At 40.1% G+C, this 25,781-nt stretch overlaps 1 protein-coding gene across 5 annotated transcripts in view; it reads right to left on the reverse strand.

Annotated features, from left to right (window-relative positions):
- Window positions 1-3,833: 3,833 nt before the first annotated feature.
- IBTK (inhibitor of Bruton tyrosine kinase) overlaps window positions 3,834-25,781 on the reverse strand; it is a 61,290-nt gene continuing 39,342 nt past the window's right edge. For 2 of the 5 annotated variants that reach the window (XM_075087160.1, XM_075087159.1), the window contains exons 24-28: window positions 24,016-24,108; window positions 23,182-23,337; window positions 16,318-16,470; window positions 7,595-7,727; window positions 3,834-5,553 (exon numbers count right to left, since the gene is read on the reverse strand). In XM_075087160.1, the coding sequence (XP_074943261.1) occupies window positions 5,428-5,553; window positions 7,595-7,727; window positions 16,318-16,470; window positions 23,182-23,337; window positions 24,016-24,108 (661 nt within the window). In that variant the 3' untranslated portion in view covers window positions 3,834-5,427. Of the gene's footprint in view, window positions 5,554-7,594; window positions 7,728-16,317; window positions 16,471-16,495; window positions 16,571-23,181; window positions 23,341-24,015; window positions 24,109-25,781 lie in introns of those variants that run through there. The other 3 variants (XM_075087158.1, XM_075087157.1, XR_012659552.1) reach the window with 2 other exon arrangements.

Genomic DNA, 25,781 nt, shown 5'->3' on the forward strand with positions numbered 1-25,781 from the left:
ACTGTTGAGAGAGCTCAAGGAGTCACCTTCTATAATATCAACTCCTCACTGTAAGCATTAAAAGTAAAAAGTGAGGGGAGAGGGGGAACATAAAATCATTTAAAGTGCAAAAACATTTAAAGACATTCGGTTCCATAATTTCACCATAGCAGAAAACTACAGTAGAGCCTTTGTAAATACATTCATTTTAAAGTCTCTAACAGAAATTTCCAGTTGCCACCTGTAAATGACTTACTGATCGAGGGCAGGGGGATTCAGTTAAAATGCATATGGTAGGAAGGTATCATCAACCACAGGTTAAATTAGCAATTCAGTAATTTTTTGTCGATGCTTTGCCATGAAAAGTTGCAAGATCAGTGCTTATACAGAGATTCCGTTCAATGATACTCTACAGTCAATTTATTCACTAAACCCAGCTTCCCTTCTTAGGGAACAAAGGCAGTTATGGGTTCTCTCTAATTGACTGAAGTCACCTACTTTTCCTGCATTTACATTTCAATACACAACGCACAAAAGTTATATAGTCTTCAAATGCCTTGACACAGTGCCTATAATAGCAAGTGCCAAAGACACTGCAGTGATATCAAAATATTAGATGTAGTTTTGTCTCCATTTTAATGTGAAAATATTTTCAAGTTCTACTTATCTCCCCAGTTTTTGAAAAGTGAGTGAATTTTGAGATAACGAATGACGAAGGAAAAAAGACAAAATGCTTACTGTTGTTCAAGAAACGTGCTTTGGATGTCAGTTGGTTTGTCTTTGATATGTAACAAATGTTCCACTAGAAGACTTTTGTTAGCTTTGTATTTCTTAAGCCAGCTAGCTATAATACCTACATCTCCTTGAAATTACATACCAATATGCTAAACATTGTTTTCAGTGCAAACTCTGAGGTGTTGCTTTATGTTTTTTAGGACCCGGGAATTCCACCCTTGACTTTAGAACAAGTTTTGTTAGAGACACTGTTTTGGTGCAAGTTAAAGGAGCTCACAAGCCCAGAAACGACAAGACATTCTTTCAGCTAATTGAGGGAAGATGGAATTAACATTTAGCGTTACACGAAAGGCCACAAACTCGGGCATCTGAGCTACAAAATGCCAGATTTTTCATGTTAATGCAAAGTTAACATATGCACTAGGTGGTTGAATTTCTGGATGCTGTTGCCTAAACCCTGAATATTTTCCTCACGCAGACTGGATGCAAAAGAGGAGTCGCACAACTAAAAGGTGATGTCACTTTATATGCAAAGTTTGGGTATGGGTACCTAATGATAACAACTTAAACTATAATTTCAGCATGTTGCTACTTCACGTAAAAACAATTTCAGCAAGTTTCGATACCTAGAAAAACCTCCTTGTGGGATTTTTGTTTTTCTAGGAAAAATAACCAGAAAAAATCAGACTATGAATATTCTCTCAGCTGACATATATAAGATCTCTAGCCACATTAATGGTAATATTTTTATCTTCCTATACAGCTATTAATAGATATACTTATTTCTTTGGCCTTAGGAATTCTGACAGACTAAACCAAAAAAATAGGATTGTAAAAAAAAAGAAGTGACATCTTTTTGAAGGAGGTTATATGAAAATCCCTTAAGAGAAAATCCCAGTGTAATGTCCACAGGCACATTCCCAAAGATCATTAAAACCAGTGGGCACCCACTTACCACTGAATGAGGTGAGTTGCAAGTCTCAACTTGTTTCACTAAATGAATAGTGATTTACTACTATATAGTAAACAGAGATAAACAGAATTGTTTAGGTTTTAAAACTCCTAAAATAAACCTAAATATTTTTCCAGAAGGTATCTGGTAAAATAACACTCATGGTGAATGTGGACATACTGGAGAGCCCAGCAAAGAATGACAAAGATAACTGGAGCATTGACATATGAGGACAGGCTGAGAGGTGGGACTGTTCAGCCTGGAGGAGATGGCTCAGGGGGATCTTACACCGTGCATAAGTACCTGATGGAGCGGCAGGGAAGAAGACAGGGAGAGGCTCTTCTCAGTGGTGCCCAATGACAGGACAAGAATCAAGGAAGGGCATAAACTGAAATACAGGAAATTCTATTTAAGTGTAAAAATGCCCTTTGTCCATCCTCATGGTAAAACACTTGAACAGGTTGCCCAGCTTTCAGAATCTCTGTCCTTGGGGATACTCAAAACCTGATTCGACAGGGCCTAGGAAACCTGCTCTGGCTGAGCCTGCTTGAGCGGGGTGAGGGTAGACTGGGCAGTCTCCAGGGGTTGCTTTCAATCTTGATGATAACGCAATCATGAAGTCTATATAAAAGAAAATATATATTGACCTCACATTAATACTGGAAAATGATAGGTTTTGATCAAAGCAAAGTATGAGGCGGGTAGTCTTTAATCTCTTTGTTAAGGACTTGGATGCAGGACTTGAAAGAATACCAATTGAACTGGGAGGAGCTGCTGACACTCTCGAGGGCAGAGAGGCCCTCGAGAGATGTCTGGACAGATGGAGAGCTGGGCAGTCACCAACTGCATGAAGTTTAACAAGGGCAAGTGCCGGATTTTACACCTGGGGCACAGCGACCCTGGATGTCCATACAAACTGGGGAATGAGAGGCTGGAGAGCAGCTCCGCAGAGAGAGACCTGAGGGTTCCCGTCAATGGCAAGTTGAAACTGAGCCGACAGCGTGCTCTGGCAGCCACGAGGGCCAACCATGTCCTGGGGTGCACCAAGCCCTGCATTGCAGCTGGTCAAGGGAGGTGATTGTCCCGCTCTGCTCTGCGCTGGTGCGACCTCACCAGGAGCACTGTGAGCAGTTTTGGGCGCCACAGTATATTGAGGATATAAAGCTGCTAGAGAGTATCCAGAAGAGGGCCACAAAGTTGGTGAAGGGTTTAGAGGGGAAGCCATATGAGGAGCAGCTAAAGTCACTTGGTTTGTTCAGCCTAGAAAAGAGGAGACTGAAGGGAGACCACATCACAGTCTGCAGCTTCCTCACAAGGGGAAGAGGAGGGGCAGGCACTGACCTCTTCTCTCTGGTGACCAATGACAGGACCCAAGGGAATAGCAGGAAGATGTGCCAGGGGACGTTTAGGTTGGATAGTAGAAGGTTCTTCACCCAGCGGGTGCTGGAGCACTGGAACAGGCTCCCCAGGGAGGCAGTGACGGCACCGAGCCTGACAATATTCAAGAAGCACTTGGACAAGGCCCTCAGAGACGTGGTGTGAATTTTGCGGCCATCCTGTCCAGGGACAGGAGTTAGACTTGATGATCCTTGTGAGTCCCTTCCAGCTCAGGGCATTCTATGATTCTATGATACTGCAAAAAATTTAAATTCTACCTCTTCCACAGAAAGACATTTACATCTGTTAATGCAACTGCCTTGTTTGGGGTTTTGTCTGAGTTTTTATGTGTTCCATAAGTTATCCCCAGAATACATCCAGGGATTTAGAAACTTGTTTTTGTTTCCACTATGATTTGAATTTTAAGTATACTTCAGACATTTTTAAACTCTGTTAATTTCCAAGTTTTAAGGAAGTTAAAGAAAAAGGGAATCTGTAAGTTTACACAGCTGTCTGTGACACTATTTTAGCCTTAAGCTGTTTTAACAGTTTAAAAACTGTTCTCAACTTCAGAAAGGCTGTACACTGATCATTCTTCACTTTGTTTTGTGAACATTAAGTATAACCAGGGACAAACCGTAAGCACACTGCAGCAATAAACCATGAACTTAAAAGTCATCAAGCTCCTCGGCACTGTGGAAGCATGCATCCTCTTATAATGACAGGAATATTACATTTTGAACAGCATATTCTAATCAATTGGGGGGGGGGAATTAAAATGCAGATTAGCAACTTTACAATATTTTATATTTGATAACAAATTGGGTTCACACCTGGAAAGGCCCACTTTTAGCTTTTATAGCTATTTCTCACAGTACCTAAGCTTTCTTTTAATTAGAAGGATAGTTTCAGCAGGCCCTAAGGCCCCGCAGTGCAACAAGTAAAGCACTTAATGCAAGTACAGTGAATGAATCACCAGTAGAATTTAATATAGAGTTAAAAGCTACATCTTCCTTTGCCTGCATCACTTCAAGATACCTACAGTTCTTGTTTCACACACAAAAGAAATATTTTAGATTACTCTATAGTTACCTAAAGCATTGGTTATATATAGACAGCACATAAAAGTATACTAACTTTGTGTAAATCAAGATTTTATGGTTTATTGCATTTGTTTACAATTTTTGTGGGGGAGTTTTTGGTGTAGCTTGACCTGAAACTATTAGACATATCTACATAGGTATTTTCAAGATTCTTCTACCACACAGTGATCAATTCTCTACATTCATTTCCCGTAGCTCTCTCAATTCCAGTTTTCCAGAGTTCATTAGTACTGACACTACTGAAAAAGCACAAGTTCAAAACACACCTACACAAACAAACAAACTAGACAGAATATTGCAGATAAGGCTAATTTTTTTTCCTTTTTTTTTTTATACATATATAAATTTGTTTAAACCAGGCACAGAGAACTTTGGAACACACAATACTGAAAGCCACCTATGATAATCTTTGAAGGTGTTTGCAAATTCCACAGTCAAGCATTCATCCCTATAGCTTTAACAGTGAATACACAGATCTTTTATTTCCTCTGCACTTCAAGTGAGTTGTACCTTAAACACAGTGGTTCTAAAACTGTACCATGTTTACCAGAATAAGACTACAGACGAGCTAATTAAGTGCCACCACGTTCTATTCAACTGTGTGCTTTACTTCACAACAGAGCTGACCGCTCAAAGGCCAGTCTCACAACAGTGAAAAAATACGTGCACAACTGAACTGAGAGCAGGCAATGGCAGGGCACTTAGGTACAGCATAGAAGTTCATCGTGTAGCATGACAGTAAAAAGTACTGGCTGCAGCAATCAGAGAACCAGTACTTAAACACATAACTTAAGGAAAACTGCATTATCAAACTGTATTTTTACATGAAGTTTAAGCACAAACTTTTTCCAATATTCCCAATTTGCCAGCAAGCTCTGAAGAAGATACCCCCCCAACTTTAAAGATGTATAATTCTGCACATTCAATTCCACATTAAATCACAAAATAAGCACTTGCTTTTCAGCCACCTGTGAATTTAACAAAAATCCCTCGCAATTTAAGATTAGTAAACGCATTTCCAATCTACAGCTTCATGTAACATTAATATTACGTCTTGTTAAAGAAATTCTCTCAAAACATACATACAATATATACTGTGGGTAAAGGACACAGTGAACACATTATTTCCATTCTCTCTAACAAATATCTAGTGATTATGTGCAGAATTTTAATGCTGATGTTAAAAATTACATAAATCCTGTTCTTCCAGTCCTGTTTTACTTGTAGCAAGAATGAGAACCTCAGAAGTGCACATACAACATGGGCTGTGAAGGGTATGAATTAGTGCTTGTTCCACATAGGTGCTGCTATAGGTCCCTGCGGAGCCCTTTCAACAGTCACAAATTCATCAGGGTTGTCAAAAGCTTCATAGTGGATTAATAAATCTTGAATAGCACACTCCTCAATCTGGAAGGAAAAAAAGAACATGTTTGTCAGTGTCAAGACAACTTGAAGAAACCTCATGTTTGCAGGCCCTGCTCCTCATAGAAAACTTGAGTCACCCCAATATCTGGAAAGTAGAGGAGTCCAGGACAGCTGGTTAATTTTAAGGATCTCCTCCCCCATGCTCAAGAATAGTCCATGCCAACAAACAGGAAGCCAAGCAAGAGTGGCAGGAGGCCTGCATGGACAAAAAAGAGCTGACAAAACTCAAACAAAAAGAAAGCATACAAGAGGTGGAAGCAGAGAAAGGTGACCCAGAAGGAAAACAGTCACTGTTTGAGCACACAGGAACAGAATTAGGAAAGTCAAAGCCCATCTGGAGCTGCATCTGACAAGGCATATGAAGGGCAAGAAGGAAGGCTTCTACAGCAGCAAAAAGATTATATGGGCCCACTGTTTAACAACAAAAGACATGGAAAAGGCTGGGTAACTAACAGCCGCCTTCATCTTGGTCTTTAGAAGTAATATCAGCCTTCCACAATCCTAGGCCCCTGAGATCAGAGTTGGCCAATATGCCTACAAGCCCACTCTCAAAAAAAGTCTTTGAGGAGTTGTTGCAACAAGGATTGGTTCCTGAGGACTGGAAGGAAGAAAATGTCATTTCTGCCTTCAAGAAGGGCAAGGAGGATCTGGGTCACTACCTAACAGACATCCTCATCTTGATCCCTAGGAAAGTGGTAGAGCTGAAGTATGGACTAAGAGCTTAAGTGGACAAGCTTGAGTATGTATGACATAAATGGACAGTGAAACGGACTGAAAACTGGCTGAATTGGTGTTCTCAAAGGCTTGTGATCAGTGGCACAAAGTCCAGCTAGAGGCCAGTCACTAGCACCAATACTGAGACTGAGACTAGGGCCAGGACTGTTCAACATCTTCATTAATTACCTGCATGATGGGACAGAGTGCACCCTCAGCAAGGTTGCAGACAATACAAAATTGGAAGGAGTGACTGATACACCAGATGGTTGCACTACCACTCAGAGGGACCCAACCCAAACACACTGGAGAAATGGACTAAGAAGAACCTCATGAAATTCAACAAAGGGAAATGTGAAGTCCAGCTCCTGGGAAGAATACACCCAAGCACCAATACACACTGGAGGCCAGCAGGCTGGAAAACAGCTTAGCATAAAAGGATCTGGGATCCTGGTGGACAAGTTGACTATTAGGCAGCAATGTGCTCATGTGGCAAAGGGTGATGGCCTCCTGTGATCTATGAGGGACAGCATTGCCAGCAGATTGAGATAGGTGACCCTTCCCCTCTACTCAGCACTGGTGAGACACATTTGGAGTGCTGGGTCCACTTCTGGACTCCCCAGTACAAAAGAGACATGGACATACTGGAGAGAGTCCAGTGAAGGGACAAAAAAATGATTAAGAGCTTGGAGCATCTGACATATGAGGAGATGCTGAGCATGCTGCAGTTTAGCGTGGAGAAGAGAAGACTTGGGGAGATCTTCTCAAAGTGTAAAAATATCTCATGGGAAGCAATGAAGACAACTGAGCCATGCTCTTCTCAGTGGTGCCCAGTGACAGGAGACGAGGCAATGGGCACAGACTGAAATACAGAAAATAGCATTTAAATATAAAAATCTTTTTTACTGTGAGAGTGGTTATACACTGGAACAGGCTTCCCAGAGAGACCATGGAGTCTTCATCCTTGAAGACATTCAAAAGCTGCCTGGATATGGCTTTGAACAACCTGCTCTAACAGACCCTGCTCTGAGCAGGTGTTTGGATTAGACAATTTCCAGAGGTTCCTTCCAACCTTAACCATTCTCTGATGCTGTGAGTGTATTAATCATGGACTCAGGAGTCAATTTTATTTTAATATAGGCCTACCATATCAAAGAGCAATGTGAAGTTATTATTAAATTATATTTAATATCATTATGGAAATGATAATAAGTGTACAAATACATAATTAGTCCTAAAAACTAATCTCTGAAATAGCCATTCGAAACTCCTTGTGTTACTTAACAGCTGCAGCAACTTAGCAGTTTACCTGGATCAAAGCCAAAGGTTTTTCTCTGCTCCTAATAAGAGCAGCTTCCTGCTGGAGCTCTTCCTCAACAATAGCTGAAAACATGACAGGTGCTGTCACAGGAGAGCTAGCTGGTGATGCTGCTAACCAAGGACTGCAAAAAAACCCAAATGACATTATGAGGCAACATCAAGAACAAGGTCATCACAACACACAGAAAACAAGGTCCAGAGTCTAAGCCACTGTCATACTTACTTACAACTCTCCATCTGTGGAGAATCCAGAATATGGTCTTCCAGACCTGGGCTACTCCTAGTGGCAGCAGGCAATTACAAATGAGTAGGGTTTTTCCAGAAGAAAGGCACTAGGATGTAATGCTGAATTTGTCTTTAAGTGTGATACTGTGTGTGCTGGTTTTGGTTGGGATAGAGTTACTTTTCTTCACAGTAGCTAGGATGGGGCTGTGTTTTGGATTCATGCTGGAAACAGTGTTGATAACACAGGGATGTTTTTGTTATTGCTGAGCAGCGCTTACACAGACTCAAGGCCTTTTCTGCCTCTCACCCCGCTTGAACAGCGAGGGGTCTGGGGGTGCACAAGGAGTTGGGAGGGGACACAGCCAGGACAGCTGACCCCAACTGAGCAAAGGGATATTCCACACCATATGGTGTCATGCTGAGCATAGAAAGCTGGGGGAAGAAGAAGGAAGAGGGAGACCTTTGGAGTGATGGCGTTTGTCTTCCCAAGTAACCGTTGCATTGGACGGAGCCCTGCTTTCCTGGGGATGGCTGAACCCCTGCCTGCCCATGGGAAGCAGTGAATGAATTCCTTGTTTTGCTTTGCTTGTGTGCATGGCTTTTGCTTTACCTGTTAAACTGTCTTTATCTCAACCCACAAGTTTGGGAGGATATTTTTTCCACTTTTACTCTTTTGATTCTCTCCCCATCTGACTGGGGAGGGGAGTGGGCGAGTGGCTGTGTGATGCTTACCTGCTGTCTGGGATTAAACCATAACACCATGACTAGAGGAAACACTGATGCTCATTTCTGACTATGAGAACTTAATGGATTTTCAGCTTGGACAGTAGTTCTGGCATTTCCTAACATTTGAGCATTTGAACAAAGGCACTTTTTTTGCTTGTTTGAAAAAGAGTCTTTTTACATGTAGAATAGCCAACGGAGTTATGCACTAACAGCATCGACTAGAAATGTTTGCAGTTAATAGGAAAAGACTATGGCTTCAAGGTAAAAAAACCCAAACAACTGTCCTTTATTCAAATTAAGCATTTCATGTAAAAGAGCCAGTGCTACAATAGCACTAGTAAATTATTTCCTCAAGTGTAAGCCCAGAAATTATGGACTTTGAGGACATATCCTGCAACCACCTCCCACATTCATAAGAATAGCATAAAACTAGAATTAACAGAATTGAAAAAAAAATCCTGAAATATCAGTAGAGTTCCCAACAGGAAGATATTTTATTTAGTTGCAAAATGTTAACCTCTCAACAAAAAGAAGTCACATTTGGTATAATGTATGCCTTAAGAGACAAGTATATTTGTCAGAAAAATCCTACATAAGTAGGAAGAGAGGGACCTATTATCATTTAATACCCATCTTTGGGAACTTTTGCGGTTCACAGAATGCTAAAGAAGTGTTACAGGATACTATGAAATGCTGGCAGCCTTTTTTGAATTATTCTATGGCATTGTAAAAACCTCTCAAGGTTGTTGGTATTTCAATAAATCAGTCTCAATTTTCTTTAAGGCTTCGGTAATCCTCTGTAAGTGGCCACAAACTCTTGGAAAAGAAGGAAAAACTATAGAAAGCTAAGAGAATTCCAGTAACTGTTAAGTTCTCTGCCTGGAATATTTTCCCCAGAACACATTTCCAAGGACAACAAGAACCATGATTCCTACCCGCTAAGCAATAAGGGCAAGATCTCGAAAAATCTGAAATGCAACATCCATCATCAGAAATGGCATTTAAATGGACCATGCCCAGCTTTTTGTCACAAAACATAATTCTGCCCTCCGAACAGCCAACTACTCAAAGAACGGAACAAACACAAATTTAACTGCTGAGGGAAAAATATATGTATATATCTGCAGCAACAGCTGCCAGGACTTCAAAAAGAGACTTTCTGCAGTGTCACTCCCTTGAATCAAACCCAGCAGCTACACCTTCTGCCAGGTCATATTGCTTCTGTGTTTTTCCAGTGGAAAAGCAGAATTCATGTTAGTCAAGATGATCCTTACCCTCCGTTTTCAATAATGATGATCCTATCAGACACTGACAGGACAGGCAGTGGTACACTGTACAGAGAGGAAACCAAAAAGGTGTGGTACGCTCCGAACTGGACATTTCTGGATAACCACTATTCCGGAGCTTTTAAAGAACTGACACAAGAAACATCAGCTCCATGGCAAGAGTGGTCAAATCTGCAGTACCGTTCTCCAGACTGAGTATCTATATAGCTGCAGTTCCTTTATTTTGGCCTCATTAATATGCAATGCTTTTCCCATAAGTGTTGAAGAATAGTTAAAAATGGGAAAATATGTAGAAAAATCAGTATCTTGTAAACTTTTTTGCTGTTTTATCTTTGGTAAAAGAAAACTAATGGCAGGTTAGAGAATCCTGTTTCATTTAAGAAAGCTATCAGGTCATGGCAGTAAGTGTGATAAACAAATATAGGAATTCTATAAGAAGCATAAAACAAAAGATTGTGTGAAGTAAAGGCTGTAGTAGCTATAAGCTGGGATTTTTTCAGCTTGAAGAGAAAAAGGAGAATGCAGGGTGTACCAATCATGATAATTAAGCATGTGGCTGGGAAAAAACCAAAAGTTGTTTCTATTTGAAACTAATACCTTTGACAACGTATACCACAATGGACAAAGCTTATTTGGACAAGCTTTCAGTTCTGGTCTCTTAGGTTCAAGAAAGAATAATCTAATCTGTCATAGATGCAGAGAAGAATAATTGATACTGAGTCTTCTGCTGAAGATATTCTGAGAGAAGACTAAAAATTATCTCTAACCTTGCAAAGGAAAGAACGACAGAGAATGACTGAACTTCATATAGACAGTATCTGGACTGATTTCTAATATACAAGGACAACCTCCTCCAAACACAAAACCAGATCATTTCAATGTGCCTTAAGTCAAGCAAGCATGGCAGAAGGTTGGCACAAAAGGACAGGCAACTCCACATGAACTTCAAAGTCAAAATGGACACATATAAACAGTGGAAGCAGGAACAGTCTACACCAGAGGAAAATAGAAATATTACTTTCAATGTTGTAAGAGCTCAGCTGGAGCCAAAATAACTGAGGGATGTGCAGGACAAAAGGAAGGGCTTCTGTATCAGCAAGAAGAAAAACAAACCAATCAACCACAGAGGTCTCCTTATAACTAGATAATGCTACATGTTATACCCATTTTCAAGAAGGAGGATATGGGGAACTACAGACTAATCAGTCTCACCGCAACCCTGGGGAAGGTTGTGGAGCAAATCCTTCTAGAAGTAATTTCTGAGCACATGTGGGACAAGCAGATGACTGGGAACAGCCAGCATGGATTTATGACACAAGGCAAATTGTGTCTGACCAACCTGATTGCCTTCTGTGATAGGATGACAGACTCTGCAGACAACCAGAGACCAGTGAGTGTCATGTCCTTTGGCTTCAGCAAGGCCTTTGACATGTTCTGTTATCATATCCTTATGCTCAGCCTGAATAATATGGACTGAGTAAATAGACTACAAGATAGGTGGAAAATGGGCTGGATTGAAGGGCTTCAGGGGTTGTGGATCATCTGTACAAAGTCCAACTGGAAACCAAGTACGAGTGGTGGTCCTCAGGGACTGATACTGGGACTAATCCTGTTTAGCATCTTTGGTAGAATGGATTGCACTCTCAACAAGGCTACAGATGGATGGGGAGCAGGTGGGGAGGGTGCAGCAGTCCACCATGCAGGTGCCAGGTCGCCATTCAGAAAGCCCTCAAGAGGCTGGAGAAATGGGCAACTGAGAACTCATGAATTTCAAAGGCAAGTGCCAAGTCCTGTATTTGGAAGCGAATAGCCCCACACAGCAGTACAGGCCAGGGGCTGACTGGCTAGAAAGCAGCTCTGCAGAGAAGGACCTGCAGAGTCCTGCCTGGCAGCAAGTCAAAGATGAATCCGCAAGTGCCCTTGCAGCAAAGGTGGCCAACTCCATACTGGGCTGAACTAGCAAGAACATAGCCAGGCAAAGGAAGTGATTCTTCCTCTCTGCTATATTTGTTAGTCTACATACAGAGTATTATACCCAGTTTTGGGCTCCTCAGTACAAGAAGGATGCTGTCAGGCTGGAGCAAGTCCAATAGAGGGCCACCAAGATTAGGGGCTGAAGTACAGGACAGGAAGAACTGTGTTTTGTTAATCATAAAAGGAGGCAGCAAAGGGGACATCTCTGTTGAAGATATGCTGTCTTCAACTATCTAACTGGGAGCAGAAAAAAAGATTCAGCACGAATCTTCTTAGAGGTGCACATTGATAGAATAAGAGGCTAAATACACAAGGTACAAAATAGAAAATCCCAGTTATATGTAAGGAAAAAAAAAAAAACAAACCTCACTGTGGCAATGATCATACCCTGCAACATGTTGCTCAGACAGGCTGGGTAATCTTCATACTTGCAAGCAGTCACAAGTCAACTGGACCAGGCCCCCAGCAACATGATCTAGTTTGACTTATTTTGAGCATGAGGCTGAACAAGAGAATCTGAAATATTCTATGATTTCAACAGCAGGCGGCTTTTTAGCTGAAGTGTAGATAAACCAACTTCCAGCTTTTACTGCGCTTAAGATAATGACATAATAAAAAGCAGGAAAGAACCAGAGAGAAGGAAGGAAGGAGGAGATGAAGGTAGTTTTTTGCTTGCTGTTTTTTTTAATTAAGAGCATGTTTGTACAACTTACTAAATGCCTTTATTCTGGTGTCATCTCTCAACTTTTATCTCTTCTTCCACCTGCTTTAATAATGTTCACTTTCCTGCACAATTGAGAGCAATCGACACCTATCCAGCCCATTTGACAGCTATGCTGTTCTTCCCACTCACAATCCAAAGAACTCACAGCGCTACTATAATTTAATCCAAATAGACTGTTATACTTAACAACCCCGTTTCAGTATAGACAAGAAGTTCTTTAGAAGTCTCACTCTGGAAAGAAACAAACAAATGAACCAAAAACCCCAAACAATCACCAAAAGAACCACCACAACAGAAGTTTCCAAAAACTGGAATTCGTAGTTCCAGGGTCACCGCACACCCTAGTGATCAATTCAAAGGTAAGTTTAAATGCCTGTGTCACTTCCCTCAATTTAAATGTGGCTTTAAAGTGTAAGAAACAGTTATTTTGAAGCTGTTTGTACATACGTACATCTGTGTTTCTTGCTAGCAAGGCGCTCAGTCCAGATATTAAATCAACTGCAGATATTTCAACATGCTAGATTAATTCCTCAGCTGGCATCAAAATAACTAGGAGAAATGGAACAGACGGGAAACAGGAAGCTAGCATATACAGAAAAATGGAAAAAAAGCCTCAAAAATATAGAACTTGGAAACCTGGAAGTCTTGAAAATTAAAGACTGATGCACAGACATAAGTGGTTCTGCATGGAAGCAAACCAGCCAAGTATCATCAGTACTGAACCAACGCGACTCACTCAGTTGGCTGAACTTGCCATGACTCCTGCACAGCCACCAAGATGTCCCAGCACTCAGCTCCCCAGTGTTTCCTGTTCATTTGAAGCCAGTTCAGGTCCAGTGCCTCCCTGATCTAATGACTGCTCTCAGAAAAGGAACACAGAGCCTGGTCTCCTGCAGAACCTCTTGGGTTTCGCTGTACCATTTGAGTCATGTACTACTTATTAGCTCATTATTAGCCATGCCAGAACTAGGCCATTCCCACGCGAAGCCACAGAGACTTGTTTCCACTAAGACTCTTCACTGCTCCCTGGAGTAACGCGGCGAAGACAACCCAGGCTGCCACAAAGTTAAGTCATGTCAGGCCTATGTTTTTAGCTTGGACTATGAGCTACACATGCACAGCTGCACAGCATAACTCCCAAGGCTGAGCTGACCCTGGAAACAATGCAGCCACATCCACACAGCCCAGCTTTTGGGCTGATCTGCTTCTGGACTGAAGACAGTTTGCATCTCCACATTCATGACATGGTTCATCTACAGAAAATTTCAGAGTTGCATAAATTGGAAGGTGACAGCATATGGAAGATTGTTTATGCAACCACCAAAAACCCCTCACCCAGAGCCTTAAGCAAATTGTCAGTTTAATTACTGTACAGTTTATCCAAAGAAAAAAGACAAAGCAGGAACAGTAGCCATGTAAGTATCTTCAGTGTCTCACTGGGGAGTCCGACATCAACACACAAGGATTACTTATGCTCTACACACATGCAATTTCCTTTTCTTAAAAAGGAAGGGGTAAGGGTGTGGATAATTAATCTTCACAGAAATAGCCCTTGAATGCCACAGGTAAAAATCAAAGCCTACTGTGACAGGAACTGTACAGCCAAGGAATAAAATTACCTCAAACTAGAAACTCAACTCCTAACTTTCAGATGGATGAACTAGTCACCTAGGCTCTTTATACCTAATAGAGAGAAGTAAGCATCTTCAGACACAATTCAAAACAACCTGAAATAGCTCTGGAAGTGCCATCTTTTCCAACTGATTATAGCCAATCTAGGCTCCCAGTAGCTTAATGTATCATTTTCAGACAGCTAACATATTAGGCCTGGATTCAGCTCAAATAATCCACTTTAAGAGCGTGCAGACTGCATAGACTAGACAGAGCAATGCAAAAGGAAAAGAAATTACTTTATGAAGATCACTGAGCAGGTGTGACAAAGCTAATAATGCCATCCAGTGCAAATTCCCTTAGCACCAGCTCTTGCCATCTCCCATAGATGAAAAGCTTTATTATTTTGCTCACAACAAAATGATACCTGTTTTTCTGCAGATTTGTTTCGTGTCCCTGTATCTCCACCCACCACAATAACTTCAGCTTTATCCCTCTGACCCTGAAGAATGCCCACCAGTCACACACACACTCTCCTAATCCCTCCTCTCTCCTCTAACACCATCCCACACACAATGTAACCATTTTTCTACTGTCATTTTGTTCTTTACACACGTTCTTCTTCTGTCCTAGGGAAACACCAGCTTCTATACTAGCTGAGCAACCAAGAGGGAGGCCCAGTAGAACTTTCTTTTCCTCAGAGGGGACAATTTTTAGAGGGTGATGGAACAGGAATTCCTAAGAAAAACTGGGAGGTAATGGGTGTCAGGGCTCCCTGCGCACCAGCAGGCTCTGCAACTCTTCTCCCTCAGCACACCTGTGTAAACTTGAGTCAGGCTGCTATGAACAGGGTTGAGTTGTAAGGAAGAGCTGTGCAAAGGCTCATGGGGGCTCCCCCTCTTTACTCAGGAGCTGCATTTAAGCTCAGTCCCTCAGTCTTAGGCCTTTCTTGAGCTACTCTGCAGCTATGCCCAAGCCCAGCCTTGCTGATCCTGACCCTGATTTGACTTGCAGGTTCGACCTCAACCCTGCCTCATTCCAACAGACCTGTCTATGCTCACTGACCATGGCTCGCCCTGGTTTCCATTACAGAGCCTGCCCTGCTCCACTCACTCTGGCACAGTGAGCCTGTGCCCTTGCCAGGGAGGCCACCGCCCAGCTGGTCCTGCTGTCACCCTTGGCTCGCCCACCACTGTGGGGCGGCTGGCCTCTGCTGCTTCCAGACGGCGGGTGGGAAAGTCTCTATGATTTTCAGGCTCCCTGTCTAATAAATGTATTAGAAATGCACAGCATTTGAAGTTACTCTGATGACGGGGGGAAGAAGTGCAGGGGGGTGGTCAACTCAGTCATACAGACCTTCAGGAATAAGGCTGTGATTTCTTTCCTCAGCTTATACCATTATTTTGACCCAAAACAGAGGAGGTTTTATTGGAGGTAGCAGGAAGATGCGTAGATAAAACAATTTGACCAAAGAGCAATATTGTCTAACAACTAGACATATCATCCACATGCACCTCAGAACAAGTTATTTTTGTCCTTAGCACTGTAGTCTCCCAGTAATTATAATACATGGATGTAACCAACGCATCAATATTTCAGTAAGCCCTCTTAATCCATGAAAAATTGCACCTAAACAATTAAGTCAGCTTATAAGGAAACTCAGAACAGGACATGCCAGAACTGTGTTTGAATAAATTGATTTCATCCACTCAGTGGTTACACAGAAATAGTCCTAAGCAAACTCTGTTTCATGCATGCCATATCTGAATGCTAAAGAATATCTAATTTCTACAGAAGTTAGAAAATACAGATTTATAATTTTTATACATATTTATACAAATGTGTACACATACACACGTATTTTCTTTGGAGCCCGAACTGTTTGTGTCCCTATATACACACGTACATGTGTCCGTATATATGGACACAAGCACTTTGAACCTCAAAGAAAATATGAGCAGTGGTATTAAATTGCTTTAGACTTCAAGCTTCCTATTCATAAAAGTATTCCATTCATAAAATCTTATTATCAGAATCATTAAAACAATGCTCACGGAATTTTTTTTTTAATTACAATTTTATCCTTTCTTATTTCACCAGAATTTAAACAGGTTATTGTAGTTCTTGTATAATGGTTGATCAATTAGGAAAAGACTGCTCTCTTACCTTGTGGTGTTTTGGACTAATGAATCCTCGATTCCTTTATATCCAGCTCTTTTAATAGCAGTACCAGGTGAATTATTCGCACTCATACATTTTTCTTCTTCCATTACAAGATCACGGAATGACTTTGGCAAAGTAGAATGTAATGAAGATGACCTTTAAAAAAAAAAAAAAAACCAACCTAATTTTATACTTGCACTTTCCAAGACTCCATATTGTTCCACAATTCAGACAGCAAAGAGGGCCTTTTCAGTTACTGAAAATAAAAACACAATATTACTTAGCTTTTGTATCTCACCATTATGCCTGCTAGACCCCATTTGCTCAAGTAAGTGACTTTGGGTCAAATAGGTAAATATCAGAAAATAAATACCTATGAGACCAGAACAAGCCAGTAGTACAGAAATTTCATTAGAATAAAAAAAAAAGAAAAAAAACCCACACCACAAAAAAATCCCAAACCCAAAATGCCAAACCCCTCCATGTACTCCCCCCTAACCCACCCTCTTAAAAAGCAATCTTACTTTCATAGACACCTGTCTTAGACAAGCTGTACCTTTTCTAACAGTATTATTCCTTGAAAAGTATCCTCATAGATCACACAATGCTCTACTACCTTTGTTCTAATACTGTTAGTTTACCACCATGAAAGTCAAGTATAGATAATCTTCTTTCCCCAAGATACTGCATGAGGTACTCATACCTGCTGAAGGATCTACAAATCACTTAATCCACAGTGAAATTCATAAAACTGATATCCTTCGTTTTGTTTTACTTAAGTATAATGAACTAGAGCCTGCATATTATCTTTCAAAAATCAGCCAGTATGAAAATATAACAATTTAGCATTATAGCTATTCTGGAATTCAAGGCAGTTACCATTAATCTTTCCTTTACCCATCAAGGCTTTGGAATTAATTCTTCATGTATTTGTTTACATTTAACTTTACTCAGCATAGCAGTCCCACTCACTGTCAGATATACAAAATACGTGCTGGAAGAATAGCTTTGCTCATTATCTACTCAAAGAAATAAGAGGTCAATTATAAGCACTACTCAAGTAAAACAAGCTTTCTATACAATGTTAATTGTATAAAATGTGCAGCTACCAAGAGAAGGGAAGCATCTGAAGCCAAAGACTTTCAAACTACATCTATGTGATATACAATTTAAGACAACAAACATGAGGGAATTAAAACATTGCAACCTTGTTATCTGAAATCTCACAAAAAAAACATTTGAAAGTTTTATATCGTGTCTGAACCCCATGCTAGACCACCCAGGCTTAAGTTTGCGGAGGTTTGGTGTTTGTTTGTGGTTATTTTGGTTTATGTGGTCGGGTTTTTTTTTGTGTGCGTGTTTTTTTATTTTGTTTTTATTATTGTATAAGCAGCACAGAAGGCATAGAAAGCAGAATGGGAACCTCCAGATGCAGGGGCTCAAAGTCATTCTGCACATCCTCTATTCCTACCACCAGCTGGCACACAACAGTCCATGCAAGTGTTTGACCAGAACTTCCCCAAACTTAGTATACTGAGTAGGCAAATGCTTCCCTTTGGATCTGCTGTCACAGAAACTTCTGCTGCTGCTAACAATTTAAATCACCTACCCTGCAACACAGCACCAAAAAAAAACCACCCACCCCAAAGCACACACCACCACCCCACCACCACCCCCACAACAAACCCAAACAACAAAAAAAACCACCTTCAACTCTGCGTCTTTCTCAGCTTGTGAACATATCCAGAACAATTACCAGTGGCTTAAAATGGTTCAGCTTGAACTGGTAAACATTTTCCCAACAGTAACAACTCTACATTTCAGCTTGTTCTGCCTGATACATTGTCATTTTTATCTAATTCGTAGCCTTAGAAACACAAATTTATACTTTTTTTCAAAAAAGTGGAATATTACTAAGTTGCTCTAAGCTGTAACTGCAAAACATCAAAGCATGAAGTTCCAAAACAGCTGCTGATGTTTCAGTATTAGCTGGAATACTGACAAACTGACAATCTAGACATTAAAATACACACTTGTTAATTTTCAAGAGCGGCTTCAAATTTCTTTATGCCTCCACTCTTGAAGAGCCATGGGCTCTCCTGAGCTTAAAAACAAAAACCAAACAAACAAAAACAAAAAAAAAACCCACCAAGAAAACCACAAACAACCAAAACCCCCAAACTCAACCATACAACAAAACCCTCTCCCTTGATCAAAGCAGGTTTGCAGAACTAATAAAGTTAACACCTAGCTTCTTGCATTAGTACGCGCGAAGTATTACTAGTGTGATTTTTTTTTCCCCCCATCCCTTCTAATTTCCACTTCTCTTCAAAGGAGGAAACATAGATTCAGTCCCTCAAAAACTATGAAACTGGAGGTTTCTTTTGGTGGAAAAGGTAGGACATTGTGTGTGATAGACTCTGCCTTTTAGACAACTAAAAAAAGAGCCGGAAGGTCCCACACCCTTCTGGCAAGTGTGCTCACTGCACATCCAAGATGAATATCTTTTTTCTTTGGAACATGAGTTCTATGGGTTTGACTACATTGCATGCATGGAAAGCTCAATCTATTGCCAAATGCACTCTAATAGTCCACTGTGAATTTACAGAATATAACTTTGCAAATATAATATTAGAGCAGATGAGTAACACCATTCTACTTTACATACAAAAATACTTTGACCAACTAGCAGTGACAATGAAATAATTGATGGCTTGCCTAAAGCAACTTAAAAGTTTATTCAACAAATGCTCTCTTCCAGCAGCTAGGCATAATTTTAAATATTCATATACCTCCCACTGGTTCTTTGCTTGAACTCCTGAGCTACCCGCATTTTCCAGATCAGCAGCCAGAGGAACGCTGCAGAGGAACGTACAGAATCACGCGTGGTGACCACATGAGCGTTAGAATGGATTCCATCCTCCTGAAGTATACCCTGGCCTTTCCACTTAAGATGGTTTGTGTAATACAGTAGAGCCCATCTACTTTCAAAACTGCTTAATCAGAACCTTAAGAGCACAATATACTTTCTAGAGACAGTTATCTAAGCATATTTAAAAAGTCACTCCAATCTTGCTTTTTAAATGCAAGGAACAGTTCACAGGCAGTTCATAGTTTAAAATTAAATAACACCCAACAAGTGTTATCTATCAGAGAGCAGACGAATAGCATGCCTACTCAAACTATTCAGATGTCAGATCAGGGACTTTATGCCCTATATTTTTATATGCCTTTTATCAGAGCTTCTCTCAGGATCTTATTTCTTGTATAAAGAAGTAAACCATTTAACTAGAGGCATCTAGGTCATGCACTTAAGTCATATCAATGCAAATACTGATAATAATAAGAGAGTCATTTATCTTACACTGAAAAATAGAAATCCAGGAACAAAAAAAAAAAAAAAAAAACCAACAAACCCCAGAACCCTTCAGAAGAAGCCCAGATAACTCGACAAGCGCTACGCGTTGTCCTACAAAACCTACTTCAGGCTTTGTTGTATCTAAAAGTTGCATATGAAAGGGAGAAGGGAAAGACCAGGCTGGAAAAAGATAGGCGTCCTATACAAACATCCTCCTGTGGAAGAGTTCTCATAGCCCTTTCCCTTGATACCCAAAGTCTTTCAGAGACAAGTATATAAAACTGCAGCTTGAAAATGGCTAGTAAAATAAAAAAGGAAATTAACTGATGATATTTAAGATGACTGGTTGAAAATACCCATGAAATGCCTACACCAGTCGTCATTGACATCAGCCCAAGCCATGGTACGGCGGGTATGTGGAAGTTCCTCTGAAGGCTCCAGAGAAGACCCACTTGTGACCACTGATCACAGAAAGGCCCCTGACTTCGTTGGGTGCCTGAGGAAAAGGACTGATTCATGCAGGCCCTGGTCCACATCATTAGCAGCACCCCTGGCCAGCTGCTGTCCTCCCACGCCAGCATGGACACCCCTGTGAGTAACCCCTCGGGTAGTGCACAGGAGCGTGGCTTCCCTGGTGCTGCACTGACCGGTAGAAAGGTGGTGGGTTTTGTAACAACATGAGAATTAGTGTGTGAATGAGCCATGTGATTTGTGTACATCATCATGGTGTATGTTAGGTTACATATTTTTTATGTATAACTATAACATCAGTAGTAAGATTAAATATAGTAGATGGAATATTTCTTTTAATGTAATAAAGTATAGCACAACTCAGTATTTCCTGTGTTGGTCACCATCTGATTCAACCATCAGTCTCTCCCAGCAAATTTTAAGCCTCAGAGCTGTAACTGCCCTGTAACACCACTGTTCGCTACACCAAATAACTAACTTGCTGTTTGACCTGCAGTATCAGCTGTATAAAGCAGGTAGTGTATTCTTTGGAGCATTGGAGAGGATCAGTGTTAAGTATTCTGAAATTCATCCACTCATCAGAATTCAGAAGACAAATCTTGCAAACCTTGTTTCTCCTATTGTGAAAGTCCCAACTACAGTTCAGAGGGCAGGTAGAGTCTGAATCCTTAGGTGCAAAGCAACTCATTCTATTTCTTCTTTAAGACAAAATTGTGGGCTTTGCCCAATGTTGTATCAGACTAACTTCTGGGGGCTGAGGAAGTAAATGAGACCCTGAATTTTGGTATTAGGTGTACATGGTTGAAAACAAATTGAGAAGACAGATTTTAAGTCCTGCTCATATAAATAAAAACAAAAGAGTTCAACCTTTTCTAGGATTCACGTGAAATATTGTGTGCCGGACATTTTTAAAACTAGGTCATGTCAGGCAGTTCCTTTTTGTAAATAACTACTGTAGTAACACGCTTCTATAGCTTGTAAGCTGGACACTAGAAATACGTGGCATAAACCAGTATTTTTAGTTATTATCAACCCATGATATACGGATGTCTACAGAGAAGATTTCTTGGCCGGGATTCTTCCAAAGTAGGGACATCACTGTCAGAATCTCTACTTGAAGGACATGTCATGTCACACTACCTTGAATTCACCAAACAACTGCCTGTTTCAGATCAGACTGACATGGTCCTTGACAGGCCCTGTAAGATACTAAAGCCTTTTAACCATAAGGCTGAATTGACTGAATGGTGTCCACTAGAGAAGCAAAGCTTGTTCTGGTGTCATAACTGGAAGTAGATTATCATTTTAGAATAAATTATTATCTGATTTATACTGCATGATTTTGGGATGATTACGACATTCACTCATCAGTTTTTATGACGTAACTGATAAATATTTTGAACACCAGCTCTATTTTACCATTGTTGTGTTCTGGGATATTACCATTATTACTATGGTCTTAAACTAAGAGAATAGCATACCAACAGACCTGTGTGGAATGTCAAATAAATCTAAAGGCACTTCAAACTGAAGATACTGACTGTAACAGCATCTGTCTAAAAAAGAAATATGAGGTAACAGATACATGAAATGGAGCAGAGAAGCAAACAGTTCTAGCTATTACCCTAAACCTTTTGACCCAGAACGCCTCTTACAAAGGAACTACTGCCAGGAAGCAGCCTACCTTTTCCTCAGCCACCTAGTGATATGATTTTTTTTTTCTCTCCCTACACTCATTAAATAGCTAACAGGCTACATGTCTGTTTTGAGCTTACAGAAGCATAGCCGAAAGGCAAAGATTCCAGCAAAAGCTTACTACTCTTATTTCTGAAAGGAACAACCAGTTCATACAAAGGATCAAAGGAAAGAGAGCAAAAAGACACAAGAAGGAGATGGCTCTCGTTGTAGAAAATAAACCTATCCTTTGAAAGACAGACTCCTATTTTACTTTGAAATCTATCCAATACAAAGGGAAAGCATTTTAAACAGCTAAATGGTCTAAAAAAGACTTCATTTGGAGTGACTGAGGTGGATATGCAGCAAGCTTTGTTCCCACTGAGGCACAAGCAGGTAAACTCTAGAGAGAGGAGACCAACTCTCCCCTAGAGAGCAGACTGACTCACAATTCTTCTAGGGTACCAGTACAGAAGTAAGCTGCAATAAAAGTCTAGACCTTCTTGAACACGAAAAGGGGAAGAACTGCCCAACATTCACCTCAAGTTAAGAGCATGCACATAGGTGTTTATTCTGTAGTAATTAAACACATTAAATTTACATAGCTTGCAACTTTTATAAGGCATAACAAAGTCATGTCTTTATGCTTTCACCCAATACCACAGTAAATGTGACAAAGCAAGCATGAACCAGGCCAGCACCTCATTACATTCATTGTTGTAAACCTAGTTCCTCGGACAGATGATAAACCATTTAAGTTAATATTACTGTACTGAATAGACATTTGTGTGTAATCAACATTAAATGTCATTTTAAACCCATTATGCATCCTTCTACCATAAGAATTCTTAACAGGATCTGTCACTCCCTCCAGCTTCTAGACACCTAGATAACTTAGTTATCTCTAATTTCGGTCTATTTTTGCTTTAGTCCAAAGTCATTCTAGCCCCTTCCCCCAGGAAGGGCTAAGATTTTTCTTCATGTTTTTGACAGAGAAAAAACAGCATTCAGAATGGTGTTCAATTACCTCTTCCTGACTAAGTTTCAGAGCTTGGGCTCAGCCTTCTTTTTCTACACTTCACTTTGATACCATCTGTAAATACCACATCACACACAGGCAAGAACCAGATGGGATGCAGTCTTCTGACTCATTATAGCAAAATTTCAAAGAACTGTTAAACTGCAACCACTGCATTTCACTGCCCCCTCTGAATTTCTAGATTACTACTAAATATAGATACAAATAGTTCAGTGATATTCTTTTTGATGACCAGAACCTAGGACATTTTTATTTAAGAAACTGCTTCTAAGGGACTGTAAAAGCCCTCCAAAGAGAAAGAAGTGATATTTGATTCATAACATACCATGCATTCCCTAGTTTTGCAACTTTCATAGGTGGGGGTGGTGCGGTTATTAGTGTAGTAGGCTCCATGCTGCTAGTTACTGATCCATTATCTTTTGCTGCCAGGGCAATCATTTTCCTTTGCTTCTGAGAAAGTTTGATTCCATGAGATGCCATTCTGCTGTGAATTGATATTGCAAAGAGAGAAGATGTAAGATCAGTGTCCTTTGTGATGACTCACCTTTAATCTTGCAAATTAAACTGAGAAATACTTATTTCCTAGACCAAAATACTTTGTCTAGAGTGCCAAAAGGGGGGCAGGGGTTGGGATGGCTGGGGAGCAAAAGGAGGATCAATGAATATCAAGAGTGGCAGAAAGAAAAGCATCATAAAACTATTCTTCACACAGGTGTCTACAAATGAAAACATGCAGAATAGGAATCAAGTTTCCAAAAAAGATAGACTACCACCAGATGAAGACTATTTTCTATTTTCTAGTTTTGTAACTCTTTAGAGACTGTCAGAAGCTTAACTTTCAGCTGGAAATATGAAAGCTCAGAAGAGCAGGCCACTAATTTAAGATACTAGTTTACCAGCTCTTTCTTTCACATTTCAACAGCTAAGACATGCTTCTGCAGCAGTTGACCAAACGAGACTACAGTAAAATAAAGGGATAAATTTTGTATGCTTACGGAAAACAAACATAATGAACTGAAGTAAACAAAGCCATTCAAAAACAAATAGGACAACTTTTCTCCTGCTTTTTTTGAACTCTGAACTGCCTGAACCACTAAGTAAATTCATAATAGCCTGGTCTATCACACTTTTCTTTTATAGATTTTGGTTTTTTACCAACCCTGAATTTGCCTTTGGCATGGTTCCACATTTCTGCATACTTTCTTCAATTTCCATGATGGTTCTTAGATCCATAGCAGGAGGGCTGGCAGGGCTAAATGAAAAATAAAAAGTTACCTTACAAGGCACTCATTTTTACTTACATTCCATAGTTCCAGCCTTCACTGAAATCCTCTAAATCATACATAAGGTTGGTAACCGGATGTATAATTTATGTGTGTTTCCTCAATTATGGCAAACCTCAAATAGAATGTTTCTGACAAAACTTTTATAAATATATACATATTTAAAAGCACACTATAAAAATACTTTCAAGACTCATTTTGCTATGAAACAAAAAGATGTGAACTATGATTACTTCAAAAAAATTAGATACCTAAATCCAGGATACTTATTTAGTAGTCAACTGCTCATGCTAAGTATTAGACAGGCATTGCTTAGAGCTCTTTCATGAAGGCTCAATTAGATCTTTCTTTGAAGAACAGGATTAAAATTATTTCACAGGGCAAACAGAACACTCTCTGCAAAGTTAGAACTCTGTATAAACACTAGTAACATTCTCAAACTTTAGAAATCAGTTTCTTTTTCATAAATGACCTAACTTTAAACTTCCACATAAATGAACATGAATTAAATCCAGACACTTCCAAGCTTTACATAAAACTATAAATTAAAACCTGTGTACTTAAAGGCATTTGTAATCTAAGGTGTGTTAAAACTACATGCAAGGACAGGCTTTGATATAAAATATAACCAGCACTCTCTCAGCCTCTCCCTACATGAACTCAACTGCCATAGAGTAACTAGAGAATTAACTGCTGGGAGGTCACACCAAGCCCTGTCATCACTGCTCCTTCACAGTAGTTTAACCAAATACACTACAGTATTAATCCTTTAAACATTCTGCATAACAGCACTGCCTGCTTTTTCTTGACAACATACCAGCAATACTAGAAAAAGTGAAGAAAGAGTACAAGGGAAACCCATAAAGGCAGAGTGACACTACAACAAAGTCCTATGGTTTTATTTGCTTGCCTTTCCTGCAATCCTCTAAAAAACATTTGAAAAGAACTTTAAGATAGCAGATGAAGGTGAAGCTTCTTCCAAAGAGGCTAAAGACCAAAGAGTTAGTTGTGGGATGTGTTACCCTCTCTGCAGAGACTAGGCTAACACAAATACATAGCAAGACAGATTCCTAATGGACCCTGCTCACCAAACAACATACTTCAGAGCTGTGATTTTTAATTTCTACAGCTGTATTGCCTGTACTAACAAAGCCCATCAGCCACAAACCAACAGAGCCTGGGAAAACTGTGGGAAATTATCGCTATATGATTCCCTAAATCCTTAAACTCTTCTCTAGTCAACCTTTCTTGACCACTGTCAGACGCAAGACACCAGGAAAGATGGAGCTTTTGTCTATGACAGTACTGCTCCTTTTTCATACACAGATACTGCTACAGATAAAAATTAATAATCAGTTTCTTATTACTGTTCAGTTAAACCTGTGGTGTTGATTTTCACAGACCATTTAAGTCTGAAGGCATGCCTTAAAAATTTCAAAGTACAATGGTGCTGCTAATGGCTTCAAGCGTGGTCCGATTCTACAAAAAACTGCCAAGTGTTTTACAAAGTGTTAACCAAGCAGGCCTTCTAAAAAAGGATACGAGAAGTCCAGACTGGCAGCACTTTAAAAAAAGTATCTAGCAATTGCTGTTCTCAGAGAATATTAAAAAATGGACAAGTTTTATTAAACTACCAAAATCT

Source organism: Phalacrocorax aristotelis, chromosome 3 (genome assembly GCF_949628215.1).
Source record: "Phalacrocorax aristotelis chromosome 3, bGulAri2.1, whole genome shotgun sequence".
NCBI classification, from domain to species: domain Eukaryota; kingdom Metazoa; phylum Chordata; class Aves; order Suliformes; family Phalacrocoracidae; genus Phalacrocorax; species Phalacrocorax aristotelis.